Consider the following 27,351-nt stretch of genomic DNA (forward strand, 5'->3'; position numbering starts at 1 on the left):
CACATGTTGAACGGACAAATTCGGGGTGACATTCCAGGGAGAAAGACATGGACCAATGGAATTCAAGAGTCCACTATCGATTATATCTGGATATCGAGGAATCATTTACAAAAGGCCAAGCGTCTTGACGTGTTATGCCAGAGGACGAGTGATCATAATTTACTGAAGCGGATATGGAACGAAAATTCTGCCAAAGAACCACTTGCAAAAAATCAACCACTGGAAATAAATCATGGAGGAAATCGTTTGAAGCTAAAGAAAATGACATTTTAAGAACAACAAGTAACTATTTTGGTCAGATCAACACCGGATCAATGGACACCTTATGATCCTCTACTGATGTCTTACCTTCCTCTTCTAAAACCAAGGCACTTATATAGCAACGCTGTGGTGGACCAGCGAAGGGAGCTCAGACGCAACCTAACAGTTTAAAAGAACAAATCAAGCTGGCAGCGTTGGATAGGCATTGAATCTGATAAGAATAAAGAAACAGCAACACAAAAACTGAATGATCAGCTTCAGGAAACAGGACCAGGAGCAAGGCGAGGTAAAGTTATAAGCTATAGCGAACTCAACATCTAGAGATCTGTGGGCTATCATAAATAACATCACCTTAAACCTACAAAGTCATCTAACGAACGGAGTAACAGAATCCAAATGTATAGTGCACTACTCTAAGGTTTTTGCTGGTTTCGCAGGAGATAAGCATGACCCACGTGAGGGCACTAAGCGGCACTGGGACCTGAAAATAGAAGATCGTGAAATCGAAGTAATAAGGAAACTTAAAAACTCTTCTGCTGCAGGGCCCAATGGGTCAACCAACTTAATGCTAAAAACTGATCCTGAGGCATGGGCAAGATTCATACCAAGTTTAAATATTAGGGCACCTGGCAAAGCCCTGAAAAACCCAGGTAGGTATACTTAGACAAAACCAAAATTTCAGGGTGAGAGGTCACACCACTCTGGCATTCAAAACATATATAACTGTCAATGGAAATACATTTTTTCACATAAGAAAACAATACAAATAGGTATGATCCAGTAGACAAGAATGGATCTCAATGAGAAAACAACAGCAAACTGCTACTCTTGGTCAATCATATCAATTGTGCAGTTACAAGAAAGAACATACACCCAAAAATTCATGAACATATATACAAAAAGTCACAGAAACAATGCTTAAACTGTGCACTGTTCAGGTGGTATTTATCGTCTGACGATAAATACCACCTGAACAGTGCACAGTTCAAGCATTGTTGTTTCTGTGACTGACTGTTCGTATATCTTTCTTGTAACTGCACAATTGATATGATTGACCAACAGTAGCAGTTTGCTGTTTTCTCATTGAGATCCATTCTTGTCTACTGGATCATACCTATTTGTATTGTTTTCTCTAATACCCCTGGGTGCTCTATACCCATCAGTTCTATCCAGATGATATTAAAACACATGTATGTGAAAAAATGTATTTCCATTGACAGTTATATATGTTTTGAATGCCAGAGTGGTGTGACCTCTCAGCCTGAAATTTTGGTTTTGTCTATCCAAGATTCATAGCAAACATCTTTAAGAACAGAGAAACATGGAACTTTACCAGCCTCATGGAAAACTAGCATTATTGTTCCCATCTTCAAAAAGGGGCCAATAGATGAACCAGATAACTACTGGACGACAGTGCTGCTTGATGTAATTGCTTGATGTAATTGGGAAAATGATTGCATCCATTCGTCAAGCGAAACTAAAGAAATTGGACAGTGCTAAAATAACAGATCCACGACAAACTGGATTCACGGAAGGCACAGGGACCGACATGAACAAGTTATTCTCTCACTATTAAAGCTAGATACCATAAGAGCTAAGGGCAAACTATCTTGTCTTCGTTGGCTTAAAACAAGCCTTTGATGGGATAAATAGGCAAAAACCTTGGTCCAAACTACGGGCTTGGAACTGACCGGACGATCTTCTAAAGCCGATCGAAGTGCTACACAGAAACACGATGTGTGTCCGGCTGGATAATGAGGGTGCGCGGTCAGCAGCAATTCATACTTGAAGGAGTAAAGCAAGACTGCCCACTAGCAGCCGCCCTCTTCAAATTGAATTTAGCAGACCTTCCTGAGGCGATAAACACAAAGTACTTTCCACCCACGCATAATAACGAGGAAATAACAGTTGTATTCTACGCGGGCGATCTAGTCTTAATGGATATCAAACTCAGATTGTTCTAGCATCTGCTTGACAAACTGCAAAACTACATGCAAGCAAACTATTTGGTTGTAAATAGCAGTACATCAAAGATCATGTCAATAGGATGCAATCTGAGGAAAAAAGTTAAATCATTCAAATGGAAAAGTGGCGACAAACTAGAGACAGTGGACTCCATAATATATCTGGGGACCCAATTCAACATCTCAATAGCAGAGAACTGGCTTGTTCAAAAGTAAAAAAGCAGACCGCTCAGGGTGCAATTTTGCATTCAAGGTATGGCAAATTCTCACTGACGCCACTATAATCCTTTTATATACAAAAGTTAGTCCAATCCTCACTTATGGAGGTGAGCAGAGTCTGAATTTGTACTGGAAGATCTGGTCTACCTGAGAATTAAGTTTTGGGAAATCAACGTTAAAATTCCCAAGGTGTCTTCCTATGGTAGCAATAAGAGCAGATTTAGGTCTGCAGACATTAGATTTGATCATATTGTGGAAAACAGTGTTGTTGCCAAGGAAGATCTCATTAGAGGAACCAGTGGTTGCCTATCATATCTTAAAATAAACTGGAAGAGGGAAAGGTTCCTCAACATTAAATAGCAGGAAGGAAAAATGTGTCGGACATGGTGGAACAGTTAAGCTTGTCCTTTGATGTATTGATTACCAACCCGAGAGAGTGAAAGAGAAGCTGAAGAGATAATTGGATCAACACTCTTGTAGCCAAAATGAAATATAAATCTTTAGTGAATATGGCCCACGATCATTGAATAAGAAATACTACACTGCATTACTTAGGAACATTTCCAAGCAAATATCACAGAGACCACTTGCTCTGGATAAGGCTAAACATGTATCCTACAAATGAATACCGCCAGTCAAGAGGGAACAGAGGAGTAAACAGAGTTTGTAGGTTTTCTAAATTAAAAGAATCCCTGGAAACAGTAATGCATTTGATAACTTTGTGCCCAGCAGTAACAGAAAACAGAACATTGTTCCTTGCTAAACATATTGAGGAGTACATGTCTATGACAGCAGAAGATTGGTAGAGTGCGTTTTTGGAGGGACGGAAACCAGCACTAGTGTGCACAGGAGATAACTTCCTAGATAAAATAATGAAGGACATTGATACAACCAGTGAGAATTACATCAGGGATAGCTCTATTAAATTGGGAGGGTTTTTGAAACAGTAGAACAAGTTACTTACCAACTGCTAACGTTCTTTCGACGGGATGATCCTCCAACATATTCCACATCTTTGACATGTAATGTCCAGCATTGGCTGCTTCTGAAGTTTTTTTGGCAAAGGGCGCCCTGCATCAATGGCGTCGAGTCGATGTCCCTCGAAGGCCTCTGTCGAGGGTGACATCATCAGAGGTTATAAGGACGACGCACGGAGCCCGTTGACCTCAGTTCTGTTTGTCCCCTCCTCGTGTTAGCAAAGTTGCCAGTTAGTACAGGCAGGACAGTCAGCCTTGTTGGAACGAAAGCTGTAATAGCATGGGAAATTCTACAGAGGGTTAGGATGGGAGAGCGATGAATACGTTGGAGGAACATCCAGTCAAAAGAACGTTACCAGTTGGTAACTAACTTGTTTTTAGAATGGATAGTGTCCTCCAACGTATTCCTCATCTTTGACAGACTCCCAAAGCAGTATCCAAGACAGGAGGAGGGTGGAGAATTTAGATTTGCCAATTGTCACAGGGCAGAATGACGAACCGCCTTACAAAAAGCGATATCCTGAGTGTGGGAAGTATCCAAGGAATAATGCTTGGTAAACGTGTGCAACGATGACCACGTTGCAGCATCACAGATGTTTCGATTAGGGACTCCCCTTTGCAGGGCAGTGGAAAAGCCCATGGCCCTGGTGGAGTGTGCCCACAAACCCTCTGGTGGGTCCTTGCCCGCCAGTCTAACATTCCGAAATCGTAAGGATGATCCACCTGGACAAAGTCTGTTTTGAAACAGCTTACCCTAATTTGCGTCCCGTATATCCTATAAAAAGCTGGTCCTCCACTCTCAACTTGGGCATCCTAGACACATAAAAGCTTAAAGGTCTTCTATGGTCCAATCTATGAAACCTTTCTTCCTTTTTATTGGGATGTGGTGGAGGATAAAACGCCTGCAACACGATTTTCTGATTTAAATGGAAGTCAGACTATTTTAGGTAGGAAGGAGGGTTTAACCCTCAACACAACCCTGTCCTTCTGGAATACAGTAAAGGGTGGCTTTGAAGGGAGTGCCTACAACTCGCTCACTCTACGTGCAGATGTTAGAGTAACCAACAGTATAGTCTTGACGGTTAACAACCTCAATGGACATGTGTGCAAAGGTTCAAATGGTGCACGCATTAAGAAATTTAGAACCAAGTTAAGGTCACAAACTGAACCTGAAAAGCAGACGGTGGGAACACATTTGTGAGCCCTTTCATAAATTGAGTCACCAATGGAATTTTGAAGTAGGAACATTCCTCCGATGAGCACTTGAATATGGAAAGCGCTGCTAGATAACCCTTAATAGTCCAAACGTGAAGACCTTTGTGCACTGATGAAAGCCGAAAGGATAGCACATCCAGTCTAACATAGAAAAGGATCAACATTCTTTTCCCTACACCAGTCGCAAAACTTATTCCAATGGCAACGGTACAGAGATTTTGTTGCTGGCCTTGTCGAAAGCAACACCTCCATCACGTCATCCAAGAGGTCCGAATCATTGCATCTCAGCCTTTCAGAAACCATGCTTGAAGGTTGAGTGTTGACCTCTGGATGGAGAACCGGACCCTCCCTTTGTGAGAGAAGGTCCTCTCCTTGTGCAAGATGTATTAGAGGACAGATGGACATGTCCAGAAGGTCTGGGTACCATGTCCTCCTGGCCAGCCCGGGGCAATTAGGATCATGTGGCTCCCGAACCGTCTCAACCGCCTGATTACTTTAGTAATGAGGGGGACCGGCGGAAACGGGTATAGCACTGTAAAAACCCAATCCACCACAAACGCATCTCCTGGAGCTCCTCTCGGAGGAAATTCCCTTGAGCAGTACCTCTCGCACCCGGCTGATCCCGGTTGCAAACAGATCTACTTGAGGGGTTCCACAAAGGGCGAAGACCTCTCTTTAAAGACCTCCTGAGCTAGTTCCCACTCGTGGGAGACTGCCTGCTCTGAGCGTCCACCACCGTTTTCTCGTCCCCGGACAAGTGAACTGCTGCTAGGGAGATTCCTTCTCGAATTCCCCAGTGCCAGAGCTGCATTACCTCTCTGCACAGTGGTAGTGACCCTACACCACCTGTTTTGCTAAGGTATTGCATGGCCACCATATTGTCTGTCATTATCAGGAAATTCTTTCCCCTGACAGAGGGCAGGAAGGCCTTCAGCGCTAGTCTGATTGCCCTCAGCTCCAAAAGATTGATATGTAGTTTGGACTCTGATGGAGACCAACGACCGTTGGCTGTCAGATCGTTGGTGTGGGCTCCCCCACCCCGTGAGTGAGTCGTCCGTCACTACAGTCGTCTCCAGCCATGGTTGCCAAAAAGGTTCCCCTTTCAGGGTATTTTCCTCGGAGACCCACCATAGAAAATCCTGCGTAACTTTGATCAGGACCTGCAAGAGATCCGACATCCGTCCCAAAAACTGGGACCACTGTGTTCAGAGAGCCCACTGCAGGGATTTCATTTGTAGACTGGCACCAGATAAATCCAGGATGCCATGAGGCAGAGCAACCTTGGGAATTCGAAGGCCGGTAGACAGTGGACATTCTGAAACTTTGTTACCATCTGGAGAACGTCTTGAGCCCTCACCTTGGGTAGCGAGCACTTTCCCAAGGACGTGTCTAAAACAGCCCCGATATACTCGAGCTGTTGGGAAGGTGTCATGTGCGACTTCTTGAAATTGAGGGAGAAGCCCAGTCTGTGTATGGAGTGGCAGGTAACGCTGAGGTGATCGAAGGCTTGTTCGAGAGAACGCGCCCCAATCAGCCAATCGTCCAGGTAGGGGTAGACGTGAATCCCCCTCTCCCGAGATGCGCTGCTGTCACCACCGCCATTAAGTTGGTGAAGACCCTCGGGCGGAGGTCAACCCGAAAGGCAGGACTCGAAAAGGATAGTGCGAGCCGCCAACGTCAAACCTCAGGTACTTCCTGTGCTTGAGATGGATTGGCACATGAAAATAAGCATCTAGTAGGTCCAATGACACCAACCAATCCTATAATTAGAAGGCCTGAAGGATCTGAGAGAGTGTGACCATCTTGAATTTGTCCTTCCTGAGGAATTTGTAAATCAATTCCAAGATGGGTCTCAGTCCTCTGTTGTTCTTGGGAATCAAAAAATATGGGGAATACCAACCCTTGTTACTCTCCGCTACAGGCACTGGTTCTACAGCACCTTTCTCTAGCAGGGTTAATATTTCCTGCACAAGCAGCAGATCTGGAATCCTCAAAGAGTGTTATGCGTTATGAATGGTAGGCAGTAACCGTGGGCTATTGTCTCCAGGGCCCACGCATCTGAAGTAATGACTCGCCATTCTTCGAGAAGCTGAGACAGTCTGCCCCCCACCAGTGGCACGTGACGCAAGCTCTCAAAATGGTTTAAGAAGCAGTTGCTGTAGACGGTGATGGCAAGTTAGCAGCAGCTGGAGTTGACTTGGCACCTCTACCTCGTCCACCACGAGGAAACTTCCATTGGCCTCTTTGACTGGCCATTCCAAATGAGGAGCAGTAGCGAAAAGGCTGTCCCGCCGGACGAAAAGGCTGAGGTTGCCTAGCAGCGGCCCCTAAAGATTTGGCAGCCGCCTTCGAGGTCTGCAACCTCTCAAGGCTCTCTTCAGCCTTGCTACCAAAAAGGTGGGACCCGTCAAACGGCACGTTGAGAGAAGATGAGCCTGCACATCCGGTGCAAAACCCGACTTCCGCAACAACACTAATCTTGTGGCCATGGACCTGCTGATGCTATCCGCAGTGTCCAATCCAATTCAGAGTGAAGGGACTCGCACATGGCTTCCTTGCTGTCCTTAATAGCCAGGAAGCCGTTCCTTTCATTCCCCTTCTAGAATATGCACCGCCGCCACGGATATGCACTCCCACAGAGTGTATGAACATTTTGCTAAGATACATGTGGAGTTGGCCGACGTTGGGGCCATACTCCCAGATGAAAATACCTTCCGTGCCCATCCATCCACGCGCTTGTCGTCCCTATAGGAGGGATGGTAGAGTACGCTACCTTGTTCGAGGTAGCGGAGGCTGCATGGACCACCAGACTCTCTGGAGTGGGGTGTTTGGACAGGTAGTCGGGGTCGCTACTCAAAGGGCAGTATTTCTTTGGAAGGGACTTGTCCACCGCCGGATTGGTGTCAGGGGTCTCCCAATTTCTGGCCACCTTTTTTGCAGAGCCACATGGAAGGGTAATATAGGATCTGTAGGTGGACCTTGGTCCAGAATATCAGTCAGATCATCCTTATCAAACTGTACCAGGGGTCTAGCCCAGCCTAGGTACTCCACTATCAGTTGCCGGTATGAGGAGTCGACGTGCTCCCCTGGTTCTGGTCTGCCGAACTCCAACTCAGGAGAGGCGTCAATGCCGCTGGCATCACGCAACGCGTCAAAGATCTTGCATCTTACTCTTCTGATATGAAGCATTCTAGGAAAATTGGGGGGTTCCATACTGAAGCCCAAAAGAGGCATCCTACCCATCCGATCTCTCCTCCTCGTCAAAGATGGAAGAGGGATTTGAAAAAAATCATTCTTTGGCAGAGGAGTGAAGATTTTTTGAGGAGTACTCACTGGTTTCAAACGAGTCGATGTAGATTTGGTTTTAGCCTTAAGAGTCTCCTCAGACCCTGGGGTCTGAACTGACACAATGGGTAACAACGGCATCAACATTGACAATGGCGTTGAAAGCCCAGACGAAGTCAACGCAGAGCCCCGAGCAGTCTGCATGCTTTGAAGGCGTCGAAGGGCCTTGAATGCTCGCCGTGTCTCAAGTGATCCTTGTCCATTCGAGGGCTCTCGATGCAAATCACACCGTCCACTCGGGCTCAAGGGCGCATGAGTTTCGGGCCAAGACCGCTCCTTGCCGGCTTCCCCAGAAGGCGCAGACAGAGCCTTACCCTGCTTCTCCATTTTTTTAGCATCTCTACACAGAATCCTTCCCACCCCGCGGGCGTTGACTTTTTGGAGGGGCATCTTACCCTCTTTGGGGTGCCGCCTGACTAGGACCAAGAGGAAGGCGACCGATGGTGCCTCCTCCTCGATCTCTTTGTCGAGGACGAAGAATAAGAATGGCAGGAGCAACTTCGGGACCTTGAGCGTTTATACTTCTTATGCCGAGGAGAGGTCTCTCGACTCAGCGGTCTAAGAACGATCAGGTCGGGTCTTACTGGGCTTGGATACCTTCCCTACCTGCAGCTTCCCCTTTCGGTCCAGCAAGGCCTTCCCTGTCATAGTTTGACACTTGGAACAGGAATCTGTGTTGTGGCCTTCGCCCAGGCACCACAGACAGACGATGCAGATGTGTGGTGGACCTCTTGGAGCCGCACTCCTTGCATTTTTTAAATCCGGAACGAGGGGGTCGTCTGAGTTGAAGACGAGGACATATTTTTTCGAAGGTAACTGCGCAATTGAGGTAACTATACAATCGAATTGAACAAGGCGCTCCGAGTTTCAAAGCAAACACGTTTGCGGACAAACAGAACTAAGGCCAATGGGCGCCGTGCGTGCTACTAACAACATCTGATGACGTCACCCTCGACGGAGGCCTTAGAGGGACACCGACTCAACGCAGGAAGAACTCTGCTGAACAAAATTCCGAAGCTGGACATTACATGTCAAAGATGAGGAATACATTGGAGGACACAATCCACTCGCAATGTCTGTTGCTGAGGCTTCGACTTAGAGAACCTTGTCAAGATAATGGTGTAACGAAGGCCGTAGAGCACCTAGTGGGCTTTGTATAAAGGACATACGTGGTTTTAATATGTAAAAAAAAATTGAAATTAAATCCCAGTATAAAAATAAATTAAAAATAATAAAACAAAAAAAGAATCGCATTCAACCACAAACATTCTAGTCCCTCTCATAATATTACATTCATGACATCACACCATGCATTCACACACCATACATTCAGGGGACAGGAACCAAGCAAGGAATACCAATCATACGAATCGTAACACACCTCCTTCCGTTCAACCACAAAAAACACACCTTACAACCAGACCGCATGGACGGCACACACACCACAAACACCTGACACATGCACATTCACTCACCCGGCAGGAAAATGGTTGGCCAACCAGGCGTAAAACACATGGGCAGCAAGCAGCACCACACCAACCCTCACAAACCACAACCACCAAACGCATAACACAAACACCTTCCACCCACCACTGCCACCTGCGGGTCACCAGCCTGCCACACTGGAGAGCTACTTGCCCCACGTCGGGCCAGAAAACTACACAAAGAACCATCATACAAAACCAATAACACCTCCTGTCCACCACTGCCAAACCTCAGGGCTGCCTCTCCAGAGCGCTTATCTGCCCCTACATAGGCTGGCACATGGCCCCGTGCACCTCTGCAGAAACGGAACTAACCCTCAACACAGACCAATCCAACCAGGTGATACACAGTGGGATGCTTACTTAACCACAACCATACTAGACCACATTCTCACCCGACACACACACACACACACACACAGCACTAACACATTCTGGCAACTGACCTGTGCAGCAAGAATCAACATGGTCAGCAAATAAAAACAAACCAGGACTGCAGAGTGTTGGGCAGACACACCAAGCCTCCTACGTCAAACTCTACTGAGAAGATTGCCCACAAACAGACCAGCTGTGCACCGGCACAAACAGAGTTGCCAAGACCTCAGAATCATCCGATTGAGGATCCAGGAGGATTCCAGAAAAGCAAATACAAAGGTTTGGCTAAAATAAGATAATTCTAGATGGGTTCCCACAAACAAACCACATCTTTACCAATTTTCAGTACCACGCAGGAAGTCCAGAGCCCGATCCACGTATACTATCAAACTCCAGAAAGTGCCTCCATCCAGTAACGCCCTTCGCCACGGGATCCTTAATTTACCACACTCAGCTATTCTCGACCAGCAAACCACAAATGTAGCCATTTTCCACTTGACACTATGCCATACGCAGGCAAAAAACACCACCCATGCAAAACATACATCTACAAAAATCTCAGACCACCCGGCAGGCGCAGCAGTCACCATTTTTCACTGGGTAGTCCATAAAACACACTGTTGTGAGAACAAACAATAACAACATCATATACTCACAACCAGTAAGGGCAGAGCCCTACCTACACCAGTTATGTAACTTAAAGTGATTTCCACACACCATCCTGGGTTTACGCGTTTAATTTCACACCAAAATATCCCACAACCATATAACTCGTTGGTTTTACCAAAGTACACCATGTAACATTGGTGCAAGGTATAACAATTACGTGCCAACAATCCATTTTGCGGGTTGGAGCAACCCTAAAGCTGAAAAATCCTATTAAAACGTAGAAGACCGAAACCAAACTTTCATATCCCCCTTCACTTTAGCATACAAACACTAGAAAGATTCAAATCACAATAAACGCAAGCTCACTTAGGAGGTTCATGTTGCATATCGGCAGGATGCAACTTACAAACTGCAAATCCTCTTTTTTTTTAGAATCTAGGATGGAAACATTACTACACTTCTGATCCTCACAGATTTAAACTTCTCAATACATACACACTTCACATTGCCACACAGATGTCACCATCTCTATGAGTCGAAGAGGCCCACACCCAACGTATTTCATTAGCGGAAATGCTTGCCGTATAATGAAACTTACATTAAGTTACAGATGCAGGTAAAATTGAACAGGGTTTGAATCTCCACATCAAATTTTACCCTTCATGTGAGCAAGCAACACCATTTTTTTTTTAAAAAAAAAACCTTGTGTTGCAGAGGCCCAGCCTGCAGACTTGACGGAGAACTCAATGTGTTAATTTAACAAAGTTACTCACCGTAGTGACTACCTTACTCCTAGTCCGTAGTCCCCTTTCCTCCATATTTGTGGGATATTCTGTCCTTCGGGACAGGACCAGAGCACTTTTGTCAAAAAGCATCATAAATGAAAATATGTGGCGTCCTCTTTATGCGGGGTACCGCACACGACCGTAACCCTGTCCCCTCCTGAGCCCCGCCCCACGCATCATCCTTCAGTCATTTTCTATCACCAGGTCTGCAACCATTTCAGCAATAATAGAGGATACTTATTAGAGGGGACGTTGGGCGGGCGTATGGAAGAAAGGGGACTATGGATTAGGAGTAAGGTAGTCACTACAGTGAGCAACTTTGTTATACTCCTACGTCCCGTCCCCTTTCCTGCATACTTGTGGGAGATTCCCAAGCACTCAGTTAATACGGATGGAAACTCCTTACTGAAATAGGTTTTTAATAACAGCCCCAGCTGAATTAGCCATCAGCCCTGGAGCTCAGGTCCAAGCAGTAATGTTTACAAAAAGCTGATGGGCAAGCCCACGTAGCCGCCTTGGCAATATTTCCTAGGGAACATACTTTGGGAAGGCAACAGCAGCCACTTTGCCATGTACCAGATGGGCATGAATGCCTTTCGGAGGTTGAAGGCCCTGAATTGTATACGCTTCTGAAATACAGGAGGCAATCCATCGGGAGATCTTAGCTTTTGAAGCAGGTTTCCCTTTCCGGTCTCCGAATGTAACAAAGAGTTGTTATGTCGATATAGAACTTCAGGGCTCGCCTGACACCTAAATTGTGTAAAACACTCAGCATCCGAGGCCGGATTCGGAAAAAAAGACAGGCAATGAGATAGATTGATTTGAATGAAAATCAGTCACTGCTTTCGGTAGGAAAGTAGGATGAGTGCGGAACACAACCTTATCCTTATGGAAGGTGAGGAACGGGTGTTCCACAGACAAAGCTTGAAGCTCGCTTAGTCGCCTAGTCGAAGTCACTGCAATCAAAAATACATGACCTTCCATGAAAGGTATTTGAGATCAACCATAGCCATAGGTTCAAATGGTTTATGGCATAAGGCGGCGAGGACCACATTCAAATCACACTTTGGGTGAGGATTACGTATCGGTGGAAAGAGATGTAATAGACCTGCAAAATGCCTCAATGACTGGATTTGTCAATGAAAAGGAACAGCTGTCAGTGGACAGGTAGGCGGCAATAGCCGACAAGTAAGTCCTACAAAACAAGTCATGAATGCCCCAAGGTGCCAGATGAAATATGAACGAAATGACAGCGTCAATCATAGCATGTCTGGGGTCCAGCTGCTTAGCAAAACACCAGTGGCAAAACCGGAGCCACTTGCTCCTATAATGAGACCTCAGAGGGTTTCCTGGCCGCTTGTACAATGCGCATATTGGCCTCGGACAAATGAAACCACGCTAAGGATTTGAATTCAGGCACCAGGCTGCCAAGCTGAACGATTGTGAGGAGGGGTGCCACATCTGCTGATAGCACTGGTGAAGAAGGTTGGGAATCAACGGCAGTCTGATCGGAGGACAAATTGACAGATGCTGAAGTTCCGAAAACCAGAATCTGGCTGGCCACCAAGGAGCTATAAACAGGAGAGTGCAATTCGATGTGTTCCTGAGCTTGCAGAGTGACCGATGAATCAGAGGAAGAGGCGGGAAAGCATAGGCCTTCATGTTGTGCAACGGAATTTCGAGAGCGTCACCTAGGGAGGAGGCCCCGAGACCGTTCGTGGAGTCATAAAGAGGAAGCTTCCTGTTTGTAGAAGTCGCAAAGAGGTCCACTTCTGGAGTGCCCCACTGACGAAAAATGGAGAAGAGGATCTCTTGTGTTCAGTTCCCACTCGTAGCTGGCCACTGTTTGTCGGCTGAGAGTCTGCAGTCACACTGAATTGACCTGGAATGTGTACCGCCAGTAGCCAAATGTCGTGCTGGATGGCCCATTCCCAAGTCTGAATGGCAAGGTCCACAAGAGGTGGTGATGTGGTGCCAGCCGGCTTGTCGATATAAAAGATCGACACCGAGTTGTCCATGCGGATGCGGACCACCCTGTTAGTGATGGATGGTTGAAAAGCTTTCAGCACCAGAAATACAGCCAGGAGTTCCAAATAATTTATATGAAACTGCCTGTCCTGCAGCGTCCATAGATCGAAAACCTAGAGATGATCTAGCTTCGCGCCCCACCCCAGAACGGAGGAGTCCATGGTAATCGTCACTTGTGGGAAGGGCTCCTGCAAGGAGGCCGCCACTGTCAGATTGTTGGTCGAAGACCACCACAGAAGATCCTCCATCTTGCAGGATGGAACTGGGATCATCTTGGAATCTGAGTCCAAAGCCTGACACCAAGAGCTACGAAGAGCCAGCTGAGTATGCCTCATTTTGAGAAGTGCAAGAGGAAGAGCAAGTACACACGAAGCCATGAGGCCCAGAAGTCTCTGGAACCACCAAGCCATTTTCTGCTCCGACTGAAAAGCTGACACGTGGTGGATGGATTCTCAATCCTGTCGACCGTGTTCCAACAGAAACCCAGGAAAATCGGGTCTTGGGAGACCGTCATGGAATATTTCCATATATAAAGAGACAGGGTCAACTAAATACTGACCCACAATAATCCTTAAGCCTGAAAAGTACTCGCAAAACACATCAATTTTATTCAATCTTCAATAAAACATGATAAAATCACATACAATAAAAAAGCAAAATACTCGTGACAGAAAAAAGGGGAAAGACCACCAGTGGTCACAATTTTTCTGAGTACCAGTCAATGGATCAGATCAGGTTACCCCCGAGTTTCTTCAATCCAACAAATAGGGGTAAACTCTGTTCTCTTACAGATGTTTTTGTCTCTCAAAGATTGAATAAAATGGATGTGTTTTGTGAGTACTTTTCAGACTTAAGTATTATTATTGGTCAGTATTTAGTTGACCCTGTCTCTTTATATATGGTATCTTCTCTTCCCCCCACTGACAGGGTCCTTTGTACACTCCCCTTCTTTCGAGGGGTAGTGTGCATCCGGGGGTTTCCCTCCGCATTTAGAATGGAATATTTCCACCAGTTCACCAACAGCCCAAGATGGAACAGGAGCTAGAGGAGAGACGAGTTTGCTCGAAGCCATCAGTGGACAAGGGCTGCGTAGGAGCCAGTCGTCCAAATACGGATATACATGAACACCCTGTAGCCGAAAAAAAATCTGCGATGACCGGCATCTTCGTGAAGACACGCAGCGCTGAGCTGAGACCAAACTGGAGTGCACGGAACTGGAAATGCTCCTCTCCCAGAGAGAACCGCAGATATTTCCGATGCGGCCTCCATATCAGGATATGCATATACCATCCTGAAGGTCCACTACACTGAGCCAGTCGCCTAACAGAGGAGAGGACTTTATTTGGCAGGGTGTGATCATCTTGAATTTCTCTTGGGGAAGAGAAAGGTTGAACAGGGAAAGGTCGAGGATAGTGCGCAGGCCAACCTGGTTGGGTTTGGGCACTGAACAGACAAGAGTAGAAGCCATCCCAATGCTCCCCAAGGGCAACAGGTTCCACTGCCCTGAGGTCTACAAGTTTCTGAACCTCGGCGCTGGGGGTGGGCGTCCCGACCTGTTGGAAGGGAGGGTTGAAAGGTGGGGTAGGGTGGAGCGGCAAGGGAAAGCCTGCCCGAGCAATGGGCAAAACCCAACGGTCTTTGGTGATGGTCCGCCACGCCTCCAGATGAGATGAGATTCGTCCTCCCTTCGGAGTCTTGTGTGACCAACAAAAAATATCATTTTGCAGATTTGACGGCAGGGAGACTACCTGTCCCTGGAGAGGAGGCTGATGGTCGAGAGAAAAACTGACCGCGTTGTTGCTTTCGATGGGTGCCAACAACCGGAGCTTCAGTTCTGTGCGCCTGGCAGTCCTGAAACCCCCTGAAGCCAAAGAAGGATCGAGACCGAGACCCTGAACTCTGTGTATAAGGGGCCTTAGCTGGTACCTTCGCCAAGACAGACAAAGATTTGGCGGTTTGGGTGCTCGCCTTGGTCTTTGTAAGTTCCTCATCCATAGAAGAATTAAACAATTCCTTGCCATCGAAGAGAAAGTCCACAACTTTATCTTGCACCTCCTTCGAAAACTACGTCGCGTGTAGTCATGCCTAGCGGGAAGTGTCAATTCCCACCATAAGGCTTCGAGCTGAGGTATCTACATGGTGTGCCGCAGCTTCCAGCAAATCTTGTGCCAACACCCTGGTGTCTGACAAACCGGCTTTGAAGTCGTTTAGCCTATCCGCAGGAATACACTGCTGGAAATCGGCCAACTTCTTCCACAGCTTCAGATTAGCTGCTGCCAGAATGAGCTTGGTATTTGCTTGATGAAGCTGGAGTGCTGAGTTGGCAAAGACTTTCTTGCCCAAGGAGTCCAGAATCTTGTCTTCCTTAGACAGAATCTGAGCTGCAGCCGTCGAGGTCGCAGAGGCCGGCTTGGATTGAAGCGTGGCCGCAGCTACCACCGTCGAGGAAAAGAGCGGGTACGACGTCAAGGCTATTTCCTCAGAGGTATGAAGCCTGTAACGGGTCTCAATTCTTTTATTGATTTCTAGCCTGGTGTGGGATTTATCCCAGACCTTATGGGCCTCAGCCAAAACGTCCTTTTGGAGGAACAGGCCGGTACCCTCTTGAGGCGACAGGTTAAACGCTCCCGAAAGCACCCCTTCCTGTGGAGCCCAGGGACAGGAATAACAAGGAGGGCCATCATATCCAGGACCCGGTCATGGAATGCTCTGACAGAGCGGGGCTGCTCATTGCTAGCCTGATCTGCTTGAGGATCACCCGGCGAATCAGAAGCAGACGGCTGGACCGTCTCAGGTTTTAAAGGTGCTATCCCGCTCTGGTGGTGTCTTCTCTATGGGAGACAGCGGAGGTAGGGGAGGAAGAGCTGGAGGCAGGCCAAGAGGAAGAGGTGGTACCACTGCAGGAGCTGTTGGAACCGCTGGGGTGGAAGGTGGAGCAGGAGGTTCAGGGTAGATCTCCTTGAAAAGACCCTGAAAATACTTCTTGATAGGGTCAGAGTGCATGAGCCTCTGAAATTTCCAGAAAAACGCATCCTCTGATGAAGGTTTAGGCGCTTGGGGTGGGCAGAGGCAGCTCATATGGGGCATACCCCAACAAACGCAATGAGGATGGTTGCCAGGAAGGCCCACCACCAACTTGGTCCACATAGACCAACGAAGCAGAGGCAGGAAGAAGCGAGACAGTATGCGGCAGCGGCATCCGAGCACGCCAATCGTAAGAAGGGCGGAACAGATTTTTACTGTCCACTTTATGTGGAAACGGCTGCTCATCCCCAAAAAGCAGGTTCCCAGCACCGGACGTCAAGAGCGTAGGCGTAAGGGAATACTCCAAAATGGCCATGAGGGTTGGGTGCCATTTTGTCGATGACTGAAGAGAACTGCGTCACATGTGTAGATGAGGCAATTGTCTCCACGGGCTGGTCAGGGGACTTAAGCAGCACCTTAGCCTTGACACAAGGATCCTCAGCAGAGCCGGTACTGGGGAGTCTCGGATGTTTATTGGACATCTTGGAGTTGGTCTAAAAATTTGCCTCCAAAGGAGGAACCTCAGCAGAGCCGGTAACAGAGGAGTTATGGTCAATGACCACCCTCTTTGCCCCCTCGACAGAACCGGTATCCCTGCGTCCCTGAGCACATGAATGCTGAGGAATCCACCTCACAGACAAGACCTTCAGAGCAAGTCTCTCGGTTTTGTCGGTACACACCTTAGCCTCAAATAGAGGAACCTCAGGCTTTCCCCCGGTACGTGTAGCTCCCTGGAGAGGGGCCTCAAGCCGTGGCTCTGTACAGAAAGCTCCAGTAAAGGAGACCTCAGGGCGTACCCCAGTGTCTGTGTGGAAAGCTCCAGAAACAGACCTCAGAGCGAACCCTGGTATCCAAAGCCACAGATGAACTGGGCTGAAGTTTAGCACCGGTCAGGTGAACCTCGGACGTGGTCCGGTTTCGGCAGGTCCTTCGTGGGAACCCTCTGAGAAAACTGGTACGCTTGTTAGGCCTGCGAAGCACCTCAGGGGAACTCCTGGTAGCAGAGCTGCTCAAGCCCCTCCCAGACCTGGAAGACCCCGGGAAGGCGTCCCCTCTGCCGGGGCACCCTAAAAAGTAAGGAACTTACCGGGTGTCGTCTTTTTGTCGATGAAAAGCTGAAAATGTGGTGGAGGAACACGCTTACAGACTTCCTCCCACCGAAGACGACGCTGGAGTGCCCGGATGCAGAGGGAGTCGCAGTAGAAACACGAATCCCAACGATGGTCCGGGCCCTCCAAGCAGAGAGAATTGGAATCCACCCTAGCGAAGAGACGTTCACATGAAGAACAGGACACAAATCCCAGACGCTGCGGCATAGACGGAGGACTACGCGACTGCAGAACCGGAGCAGGAAAGGAGGACAACGGGAACTAAGAAAACATTTTCCCAGTGATGAAAGTGTGTCCAGCCCAGCCTGCATGGAGAAAAGGAATGAAGGGCGATGCGGGTGCGGAGCTCAGGAGGGCGGGGTTACGGCCAGGTGCCGTACCCCACGTAAAAAGAGAAGGACAACATTTTTCATTTTTGATGCTTTTTGACTAACGTGCTCCAGTCCCGTCCTGAAGGACGTAATGTCCCACAAGTATGGAGGAAAGGGGACGGGACGTAGGAGTACCAATAATTCTCCTTTCACAGCCCAACTTTACAGTGCGCACATCTTGGACACGCGAACCACATACAACAAAATTGTTAGCCGCAGCTTTACAAGCAAGAGTCATTGTTCTCTGAAAACACTGTGCAAATGGCTCGCCAACACTCCTTTATTATTCCGGGCTCTGCCTCTTCAGGAAGTGGAGGTTCAGTCCAATTGTGAAGAGCTGTGACAAGCCACATTATGCAGACCTTTCCTCTAAATACTCCATCTACCTACGAAGTAAAACAGAGCGAATGCCAAACCAACCAGGTGGACACAGCATTCCAAGCAATCGCCATGCCCCTCAGCACCGTGATGACGTCACCACTCAGGCCAACGCCACCACAGAGAACGGGGCTCCTCCTATGCTCCTCCATCCCAACCGCCATAACGGCTACATGAGCCAAGAATAACAAAACAGCAGTGGGTAAAGCATAATACTGGTGGTTCCTTTGATCCTCCGGACCACAGCAGTGCTCCGAAACGTAATTTTTAACTAAACTCATTTCTCCTTACTTTCAAGGGAAAGATGGCTCCCTTGATTATGCAGATTTTCCTTTTCATACTTTACCAATCGCAGCACAGCACTTTCTTTTCAGGTGACATCCTGTACATCAGGAGATAGGAAGTACAGAGAGGGGAGCCCACTGGCTCCCACCAACCAGGCTACATATTCCAACTGTCCTGGGTAAAATCACATTCAACCACAAACATTTTAGTCCCCCTCATAACTTTACATTAATGACATCACACCACGCATTCACACAACATACATCCAGGGGACAGTAACCAAGCAAGGAATACCAATCATAACATTGGGTTCCTGTATGACTATTTTAACTTGGTTTTAACGACTGTTCTCTTTTATTCACACCCCTTGCCTTTATGTGTAATGTGCGTGAAAGTGAGTGAACCTACCATATAACAGGAGTGAGGTGTATATGACATTTACTGTTTTTTTTTTTATAAAACAATAGTTGTCATACTATGTTTTGATGGTAACCTACTTATTTATCGAAAGGGGTCTAATACATGTGTACCATAAATATATTTCAGTATATAAGTGTGATGTAGATTTTATGGGTAACTGTACGGACAAATTGTACCTTTATGTCGGATTACATACCTCTTCTCAGAGTTAGGCCTTACTGCTCTGTCAAGTTAGCATTTTTAAGAGCGGTTGGTCTTCCCTTTTAGGATTGGTGCTTTACCCCATCTTAAAGGCAGAGGTTCTACATCCTTCACTAGAGGTCTGTGCAAAACCCACCTCCACACCAAGGAAAACTGTCACGTACTTACAAATGTCCCCTACTTAAAATTCAACTGCTTGTGTAGAGAATTCATGAACAGTCTTTACTGCTGTTGGTTCATATTGACCAATGTGTTCAGGCAATGGAAAAAGCAAGGAGAAATCACTACCTGTCTCTGCTCAGGTGCGGTGCTCCGTGACGTCTGCTGCATATATTGGAACATTTGGGGCCACTTGTCTAGGGTCTCATTCTTCAGCATGACAGATGCCAGCTGAGCAAGTGCATGGCGCACTTTGTGCCTAAAAGGAAAGAAAGGTAGGTTTAGAAGGCAGGTCAGTTAACAGCTGAATAAGGGGCAGTGGCACATCACATCTTTATTTGTAAAATACATAACAGTTGGATGAATAATCAATGAAATACTGTCATTGCCAAACTAAATATATCTCAAAAGTATTAAGAAAATGGTCACATCCTTGAGATTTGAGACAACCCAAAATTCCCAGTTATCAAATTCAGTTATTTTTTGGAATCGAAGAAGAAATATTAGTAACTTGTGTTCTTAGTGCTTCAGTAACTTTAATATAGTGGTTTTCCTATGGAAAACTTCAACACTTTTAGTGTCCCATCAACGTCTTTATGAGTGCGCTTTAGGCTGCACCAATAGGATGTCCAGTATAAATAGCCCCATCCCCACGGCTTCTTCAGATTTTAACCTCACCAAAATTAAGGAAACCAAATAGTATGTTTGCCTGAAGAGGTGCGGGGGGGCCGGAGGGCGCATGTGAATCCATGAAAGATACCAATGCTGGAGAAATGGAGTTACAGGTAAGAAACTACTCCCTTCTCCAGCATTGGATCTTTCATGGATTCACATGCTGTGAATAGTCTATGTAGCAGTAAGAGAACCTGGAGGTGGATATAGAAAAACAAAACCAATGCCAGAGGCAACATGACCCCATCAACAACAAAAAATATCCATTTACAGATATTTCGAACCCTGCACACTGCGGGGCTTACCTTACTGGAACAGACGCTGCAGCACCGCACGTCTCACTTGCACGTCCTCAGCATGTTGCTGACTTAGAGAGTAGTGTCTAGTGAAGGTGTGCGGCACAACCCATGTTGCTGCTCGGCAAATCTCACTGGGCGGTATGCCCGCCCACAGCGCCATCAAAGACGCCGCTGCACTCAGAGTGGGCCCTGGGAGACTACTGTAAAGTCTTGTTGGCTTTCTCATGGTAGAAGGAAATTGTAGACGATAACCGACGGGAGAGGCCTTGCTTCAAAATCGGCTTCCCCTTGTTTGATAGACCAAAAGCCAAAAAGAGTTTTCACGATGCCGTGAAGGACCGAGTCCTGTCCAGATAAAACTTCAAAGCCCTCTTCACATTGAAGGAATGCAACACCTTTTCCGCCTGAGTGGTAGCTTTGGGTAAAAAGGTGGCTAGGGCTATTTTAGTGTTCTTGTGACAATCGACAGAATCTTAGGAATAAAGTGAGGATTTGTAGATAGGAGAACCATGTCCCTCTCCCTAATGCAGATATGGCGGGTCAATGACTAGGGTCTGTAGCTCCGAAACACGCCTAGCGGATGTAATGGCCACCAGAAAAACAACCTTCCACGTTAGAAACTTCACAGGCGCAGTTGACATAGGCTCTAACGGTGGCTTCATGAGGGCCAAGAGCACCAACTTGAGACTTCAGTCCGGAGAAAACTTCTTCTGGGGAAGCATCCTGAAAAGGCCCTTGAGGAAATGTTTAATGAATCCGACACTGAACAGAGGCGTAGAGTTACTCTGCCTCGTGAACCTGGAGATGGCAGCCAAGTAGACCTTGATAGATGACAATGCCAGAACCCCCCACACCCCATTGCCAAAAGCAGAAGATAAGGCTGGAGTTGTGGAGGCAAAACCAGCAATGGCTGCAAGTTAGGCTGCTGCGAGCACCATGCACAGAAGCTCTTCCACTTCCTATCATAAAACAAGTTGGTAGACGGAGCCCTTGCGGCTGCCAGGACACAGCGACATTCCTGAGGAATCCTTAGGTGTCCAAATTTGGAGTGGTCAGGAGCCACGCTGTAAAGCTGATGGAGCCTGGGTCGTGATGCCACACCTTTCCTTAGTCCTGTGACAGAAGATCCAGATCCGACCCCAGATGAAGAGGGTCGTCCACTGCTAGGTGAAGAAGGTCAGAGAACCAGGTCTGTCTGGGCCAGAACGGGGCCACCAGGATCAACCTGCATGGATCCCTGCAAACCATCTGGATCTTTTTCCTGACCAGAGGAAATGCATACGCGAACAGGCCCGTCCACGGGAATGAGAACGTGTTCCCCCCTCGAGTAAGGAGGAGCCACCCTGCTGGCGAAGAGACGGCACTGCTTGTTTTCCGGGCTGGCGAAAAAGTCCATAGGGGGAGTTCCCCATTTATCGACTATCCTCGTCACCTGGTCGTCCTTCAGCCACTATTCGTACATCTGAACGGAGTCCCTGCTGAGAGCATCCGCCTGAACATTTTGAACTCCTGGCAAGTAGTAAGCCAATAGCTGAACCTTATATGCTATGGCCCAGTGCCAGACCACCAGAGCGTCCTTTGACAGAGGCAGTGAATGCGTGTCTCCCTGTTTGCCCAGATAAAACAGTGGTGGTGTTGTCAGTCAGAATCCGTACCACAGAGCCCTGAATGAGGGGCAGAAAGGACTTAAGTCTCCAGTGTACTGCCCTTAGCTCCAGAATGTTGATGTACAACAAAGCCTCCTTGAGGGACCACAGCCCTTGTACCTAGAACAAGTCGAAGTGAGCCCCCCCCAATCCCACCTGGGAAGCATCTGTCACAATCGTGTATTGAAAACTGGGCTCAACCAGGGCCCTACCCCTCACGATGTTGTCGGAGCAAGTCCACCACTGCAGGGCTTTTGCCAGTGACCAGGAGATGAGAACCTTGTCGGACTAGGAGCCATGGACCTGAAACAACCTGGAAGCGAGAAACTCCTATACCGGCCGCATGAACAGCCGACAATTCGAGGCGAGTGGGATGCAGGATGCCATGGTGCCGAGAAGTAACATGTATGCGCGGACCGTGACGTCCAATCCTGGTACAAACGAGCCCACCATGGATAACAGATTCTGTATCCTTTCTAGCGATGGCTTCACCAGATTGAGCTCGGTCTGAAAATGAGCCCCTAGAAAAACAAAGTCCATGTAGGGTGTCGGACAGCATTTTGCAAATGTTGACTGCAAAGCCCAGACGCTGCAACAGGAGCATAGCTGCGTGGAGAGATTCCAACATCTGCTGACGAGTGGCCCCCCCGACCAGCCAATCATCCAGGTACAGATATACATGGTGTCCCTGCCTGCAGAGGTTAGCTGCCACCAGAGCCAGGCATTTGGTGAACGTCCTAGGAGCTGACTTTAGGCCAAAAGGTGAGAACCTAAAACTGGTAATGCTTGTTGCAGACCATAAACCGCAGAAATTTGCAATGTTTGGGGTGCATCGGGATGTGGAAATATGCATCGTCGAGATACGACGGCAGAAATTCCCCTAGCTGAACCGTCCGAATGACGTCTTGCAATGTTAGCATCCTGAACTTTTGGCAGATCACATTTTTGTTTAGCGGCCTTAGGTTCAGAATGGGGCGCCATATCCTGTTCGATTTTTGATGACAAAAAACCCGGAGTAGGTTCATTGTCCTCTTTCCGACACCGGGACCCTCTCTATAGCCGCCTTCTGAAGCATCAGGCGCACCTCCTGCCGCTAGACCTGTAGCTGAGGCTGCGATTTTTTCACCGGAACAGGGAGTTGCCGAAGCCTGAACTCCAACGAGTGGCCACATTGGGACTTCATCCAGCACCCATCGGTCCGTCATAATCAAACACCACTCGTCGAAATGTTGCACGACCCTCCCTCCAAGTCGACTGCCCATGTGGCAGTAATTGTTGAGACTTGGAGCGACTGCCTATATGAGCGGAGGAGGAAAAAACCCTCTTTCGCTGGGTACAGCGTCCTTTAATCGCAGGATGTTTTTTGGCTGGGTTTTTTAACTGCACATTTTTAGGGGGGGTTAAAACATTGTATATATGGGGTGTGGGTCTAAGGTAATACCTAAACATTTAAAGGGAATGGGTGGCTGGGGGGGGGGGGCCCCCAAAAATAAAAAATTAGATTTCTTTTTTCATTAAAAAAATACGCTGTAAAAAACCATGTGAAAAACATCCCGCGAGGAAATGACATGGATCCCTTTCGCTAACCCAGATAGTCCTTGCTCTGTTGAGCGGACTGGAAAGACCGTCGGAAACCCTGGGAGGAATCGCTAGATCGACCGTACACCTTGTCGCGAGATCCTGCAAACCTGGCATTCCCCGAGGTACCCCTAAATGAGCGAAAGGGGCGAAAAGACGGCCTGCCTGGCAGAGTCGTCAGGGACCTCGAAATGTCTGCGTCTTTCACATTCTTCAGTGCCTCGTCAATCTTTTCCCCAAACAGCTGTTCCCCTTTGCACGGCATGTCCACCACCCTGTGCTGGACTTCTAGTCAGAAATCAGTACAGTGCAGCCAGGTCTGCTGCCGGAGAACAGCACCATTATTAATCTGCTTGAATTTTGATCCTGCCAGGTCAACTGCAATATTAATACTATGATTGGATGCCTCCTCCCCCTCACGAACCAACAGCATCCCCTCCTTCTGCTGTTGCTCAGGCAGGTGGTCCAACAGCGGAGCCAATCTATGCCACATATTGCACCATGATCGCCAACGAGTTAGTCGCCTTGACCATTGTAGCACCCACCGTGAGCACCTCCTTTCCAAAAGAATCCAATTTACGGCCCTCATTGTCTGGGAGAGTTGCACACTTGTGCTGGCTATGCACCTTACGACTAGCTGCCGCCACCACCGACTCCGGAGTAGGCTGCAACATTAGGCACTTTGGCGTTGACTCTGGTGCCTTAAACTTCTCTATGCGGCACTTGACAGCGGGTTCCGTGAACGGATGTGCGCATAGTGCGAAGCCCTTCCTGCCACATATGGTCCAAGACTGCCATTCGCCTCTTCCCCATATGATCAAACAAAAAACAGTCTTTCCTCTCCTCTTCCGGAATGAGGCCAAACTCATGGCATGCCTTTGCCATCATTGCATGAAAGGCACCAACATCATCCAATAGGGAAGGCTGTGCAGGGCTACTCAGAGCATCCACCTCCGGATCAGAATCCCAGGTATCAGCCCGCCAGGGCGACAACGAGACTGTCGAGAGAGTGGCCTGTGGAACGTATACGGCTCAGACTCCAATTCCCCTTCCTCCTGATCCCTACGAGGAGGGCTGAACCGAGACGGCACCGGAGGCCGAACAGGGGGAGACCATCTTGGATGAGACCCTCCATGGCGAGGAGCTTGCGAAACCTCCTCCTGACCAGGAAGAGCTGGCCGGTCCTGCCCCGAATCCCGTCCCGATGGAACCACCGGAGCTTGCGGCACCGGGAGGCGGGCATCCAACTGTCCCAGAACCGACTGCAGCCTTGTAAGCACCTGCATCAATAGCACTGAGTGTGGATTAAATCAGTGGATATTGAGGTGGGAACGCACCCAAGCTGCCGGACAAGGATGGCACCGCAGGCTGCAGGCCCAACACCGAAGGATCCAGAAACGGATGACCTTCCTCCTCCTCCGGACCCGAGTCAAAGTCATAGGTCGAGGGATCTTGCTGGAGAATTTCAACCGGAAGCATCGGCGTAAATCCTGAGCCAGACTGCCATGGCAACTCACCAGACGGCAATGGATCCACATCGGCCACCAGCCTAGTATCCCCATTTGTCGAACTTCTCGTGTAACATTTTTATGTTACCCTTTACTCACTGAATGGCTGGTGGCAGTGGTTTCGTTTTTACTACCATGGTGCGCATTTACTGCGGGCTGCGTTCGCAGCTGCAGTAAAGCACCCAAGGGTGCCATTTTTGTCAAAATGGCCCAGTCTTCTTTTTTTGCCATTTCTTTGTGGAAAGGTCCTTCTTGAGATTTACTCCATACGCCAAACCAGGTTTGGTCCCTTTGTTTGTTTGGTCTTTGGCGGGATACACGAGTGAATCCCGCCTCTGGCTCCAGGGTGTCTGGGGTAGACAGGAAGTGATGGAGGTGCCCAAAACTCCCTGTGCTTAGTGTCCTAGGAGACCCAAATGCACTCTGTGATGATTGGCCAGCTGACTGTCCGGCAAGGACAGCCACCCTGCTGGGAGACTGACAGCTAGGCTGGAATGAAAGGGAGAGCTAGGCTGGAATGAAAGGGAGAGAACGGTTTAAAAAGGCGCGTCTTTTGGCTTGGAAGGCAGAGTCGGCCACTGGACGAAGGAACCGAAGAAGAACTTGAGAGGACGCATGCTGCAACTCCTGAACCTTTGGTTTGCCCGGTGAAGCCCTGCTGCTGTGTTGAAACGCAAAGTTTGCATCGATAGAGAAGCCCCTGCAAGGACGACTTCTCCCCTTGAGTTGGTGGGACCAATCAACTCAAAAGTAAGCCACCTGGACATCCTTCTCGGAGCTAGATGAATTTCCACAGAGATGCTGCTTGAAACCGTAGAGCCAGGGAGAGGAACACCACTTTGTGTGCATTGCTTTTAAGTTGGCCAAGAGCTCCAGGACGATCCTCCAGACTCCCAGGAAGCAGGACTGACCGAGCCCGAGCCCTCCTCAACATAGTGCGGGACCCCAGAAGCAAGGAAAGTCCGTCTCGACAGCCAGGAACCGTGGTGTCGCTATTTGCGGTAGACGCGAGGAGCTGAAACACCGAACCGACACTGAAAGTGAAGTTGCGGGTTGCAAGTTTTGACCGTCCCAGTGCAGTGCAGTAGTCCGACGTCCTCCCTCTTGTTCCCACGACTGAGGCCCAGGAACAGTGAGATCTGCAGAGCTGCACAGGAAGAGGAGTCATCTGCTGCATCTTTTCTTCATTTTAAAAAGGTACTGTACAAAGTCTAAGAGAACATGCCTCTTGCTGTAGAGTTGCTCGCATCTTCTACTACTCACAAGTTTAACAGCTTGATTCATCTTTTTCTTCAAAGACTTCTGAAACATTGTGCAAAGACTTTTCTACTTATCTTCAAAGAAGTGCTTCAGCCCATATAGACACTTGCCTATTGACTTTGGTTTAGCCCGTTTCACTGAATGACTCTTATTGGGGGATCTGACATTATTTGCCTGCTTAAGAATAATTGTGGTATCTTGTTTGCTCTAATAACCTTTTCCCTTAACTTGCTCTTAAACCAGTTCTGAATGCCAACAGTAATACATTAATGTCATCAGCACCGTAGCTATTGAAGTCACCTGTGGATGTGGGTCTCTGCATTATGCCATTCCAAATGGGCATTTACTGATTCTGAACAAGAGAGTGTATAGTTTTGAAGTATATGGTGTTTTACAGTGCTCCATTCTGAAGAAGGCTTACATTAAACGACTGGTAAATAAATTAATAAGTGTTTTATCAAGAATCCCTTTGTGTAAGTATTTGCTTGAATACTTGTCACTGTGAATCTCTGTGAAACTCCACTACAGCTCACATTGGCCCCTCTTGAGATAGGCCTGGCTACTCGTCCACACTATCAACCTGTGTAGTACAGACTTATAACAAAGGTTGTGTTGCTATTGCCAAGAGGTCTGGGTTGTTGTAATGCACCCTAAGGGTGCTGCATACAATCTAACCTAACAAGCACCCATAAAGACGTAGATAGGACACAAAGTGTCAAAGTTTTCCATAGGAAAACAACTAAGACATGCATTAACCACCTTAATAGCATTTCTGATGATTGTATCTGCTTAGATTCACATGCTGTGCATATGGTCCGACATCCAGTGGTAACCGTGGAGTATTGCATCTGGTCTTTCGGGGACAAAAGGGGACGTCGGCATAGGCGTGTCTGGTACACTATCCCTATCGTGACGTATAGTGTACCCAAAATCCCTCACGCGCCGAGGTCCCTCCGATTGTATTTTTTCCCAAGGCTTTTGTAAGCGAGTACATGAAGAGAGAAAGTAGCTAGACGTCTACGTTCCTTCCACCCGCGCAGGGACTAAGGGTGGGCGCATGTGAATCTAAGCAGATACAATCATCAGAAATGCTATTACGGCGAGTAATGCATGTCTTCTGATGCTTGATAATCTGCTTAGAAGCACATGCTGTGCATAGACTAGCGAGCAGTACCCGGA

The 27,351-nt window shown here is 47.9% G+C and overlaps 1 protein-coding gene across 1 annotated transcript in view; it reads right to left on the reverse strand.

The window, feature by feature from the left end:
- IPO4 (importin 4) overlaps positions 1-27,351 on the reverse strand; it is a 3,008,003-nt gene that overhangs the window by 2,634,335 nt on the left and 346,317 nt on the right. Inside the window, exon 5 of the mRNA XM_069633964.1 lies at positions 19,339-19,468. Within this exon, the coding sequence (XP_069490065.1) occupies positions 19,339-19,468 (130 nt within the window). The remainder of the gene's footprint in view (positions 1-19,338; positions 19,469-27,351) is intronic.

The sequence above is a fragment of the Ambystoma mexicanum genome, chromosome 13 (assembly GCF_040938575.1).
Source record: "Ambystoma mexicanum isolate Mex_15411 chromosome 13, UKY_AmexF1_1, whole genome shotgun sequence".
NCBI classification, from domain to species: domain Eukaryota; kingdom Metazoa; phylum Chordata; class Amphibia; order Caudata; family Ambystomatidae; genus Ambystoma; species Ambystoma mexicanum.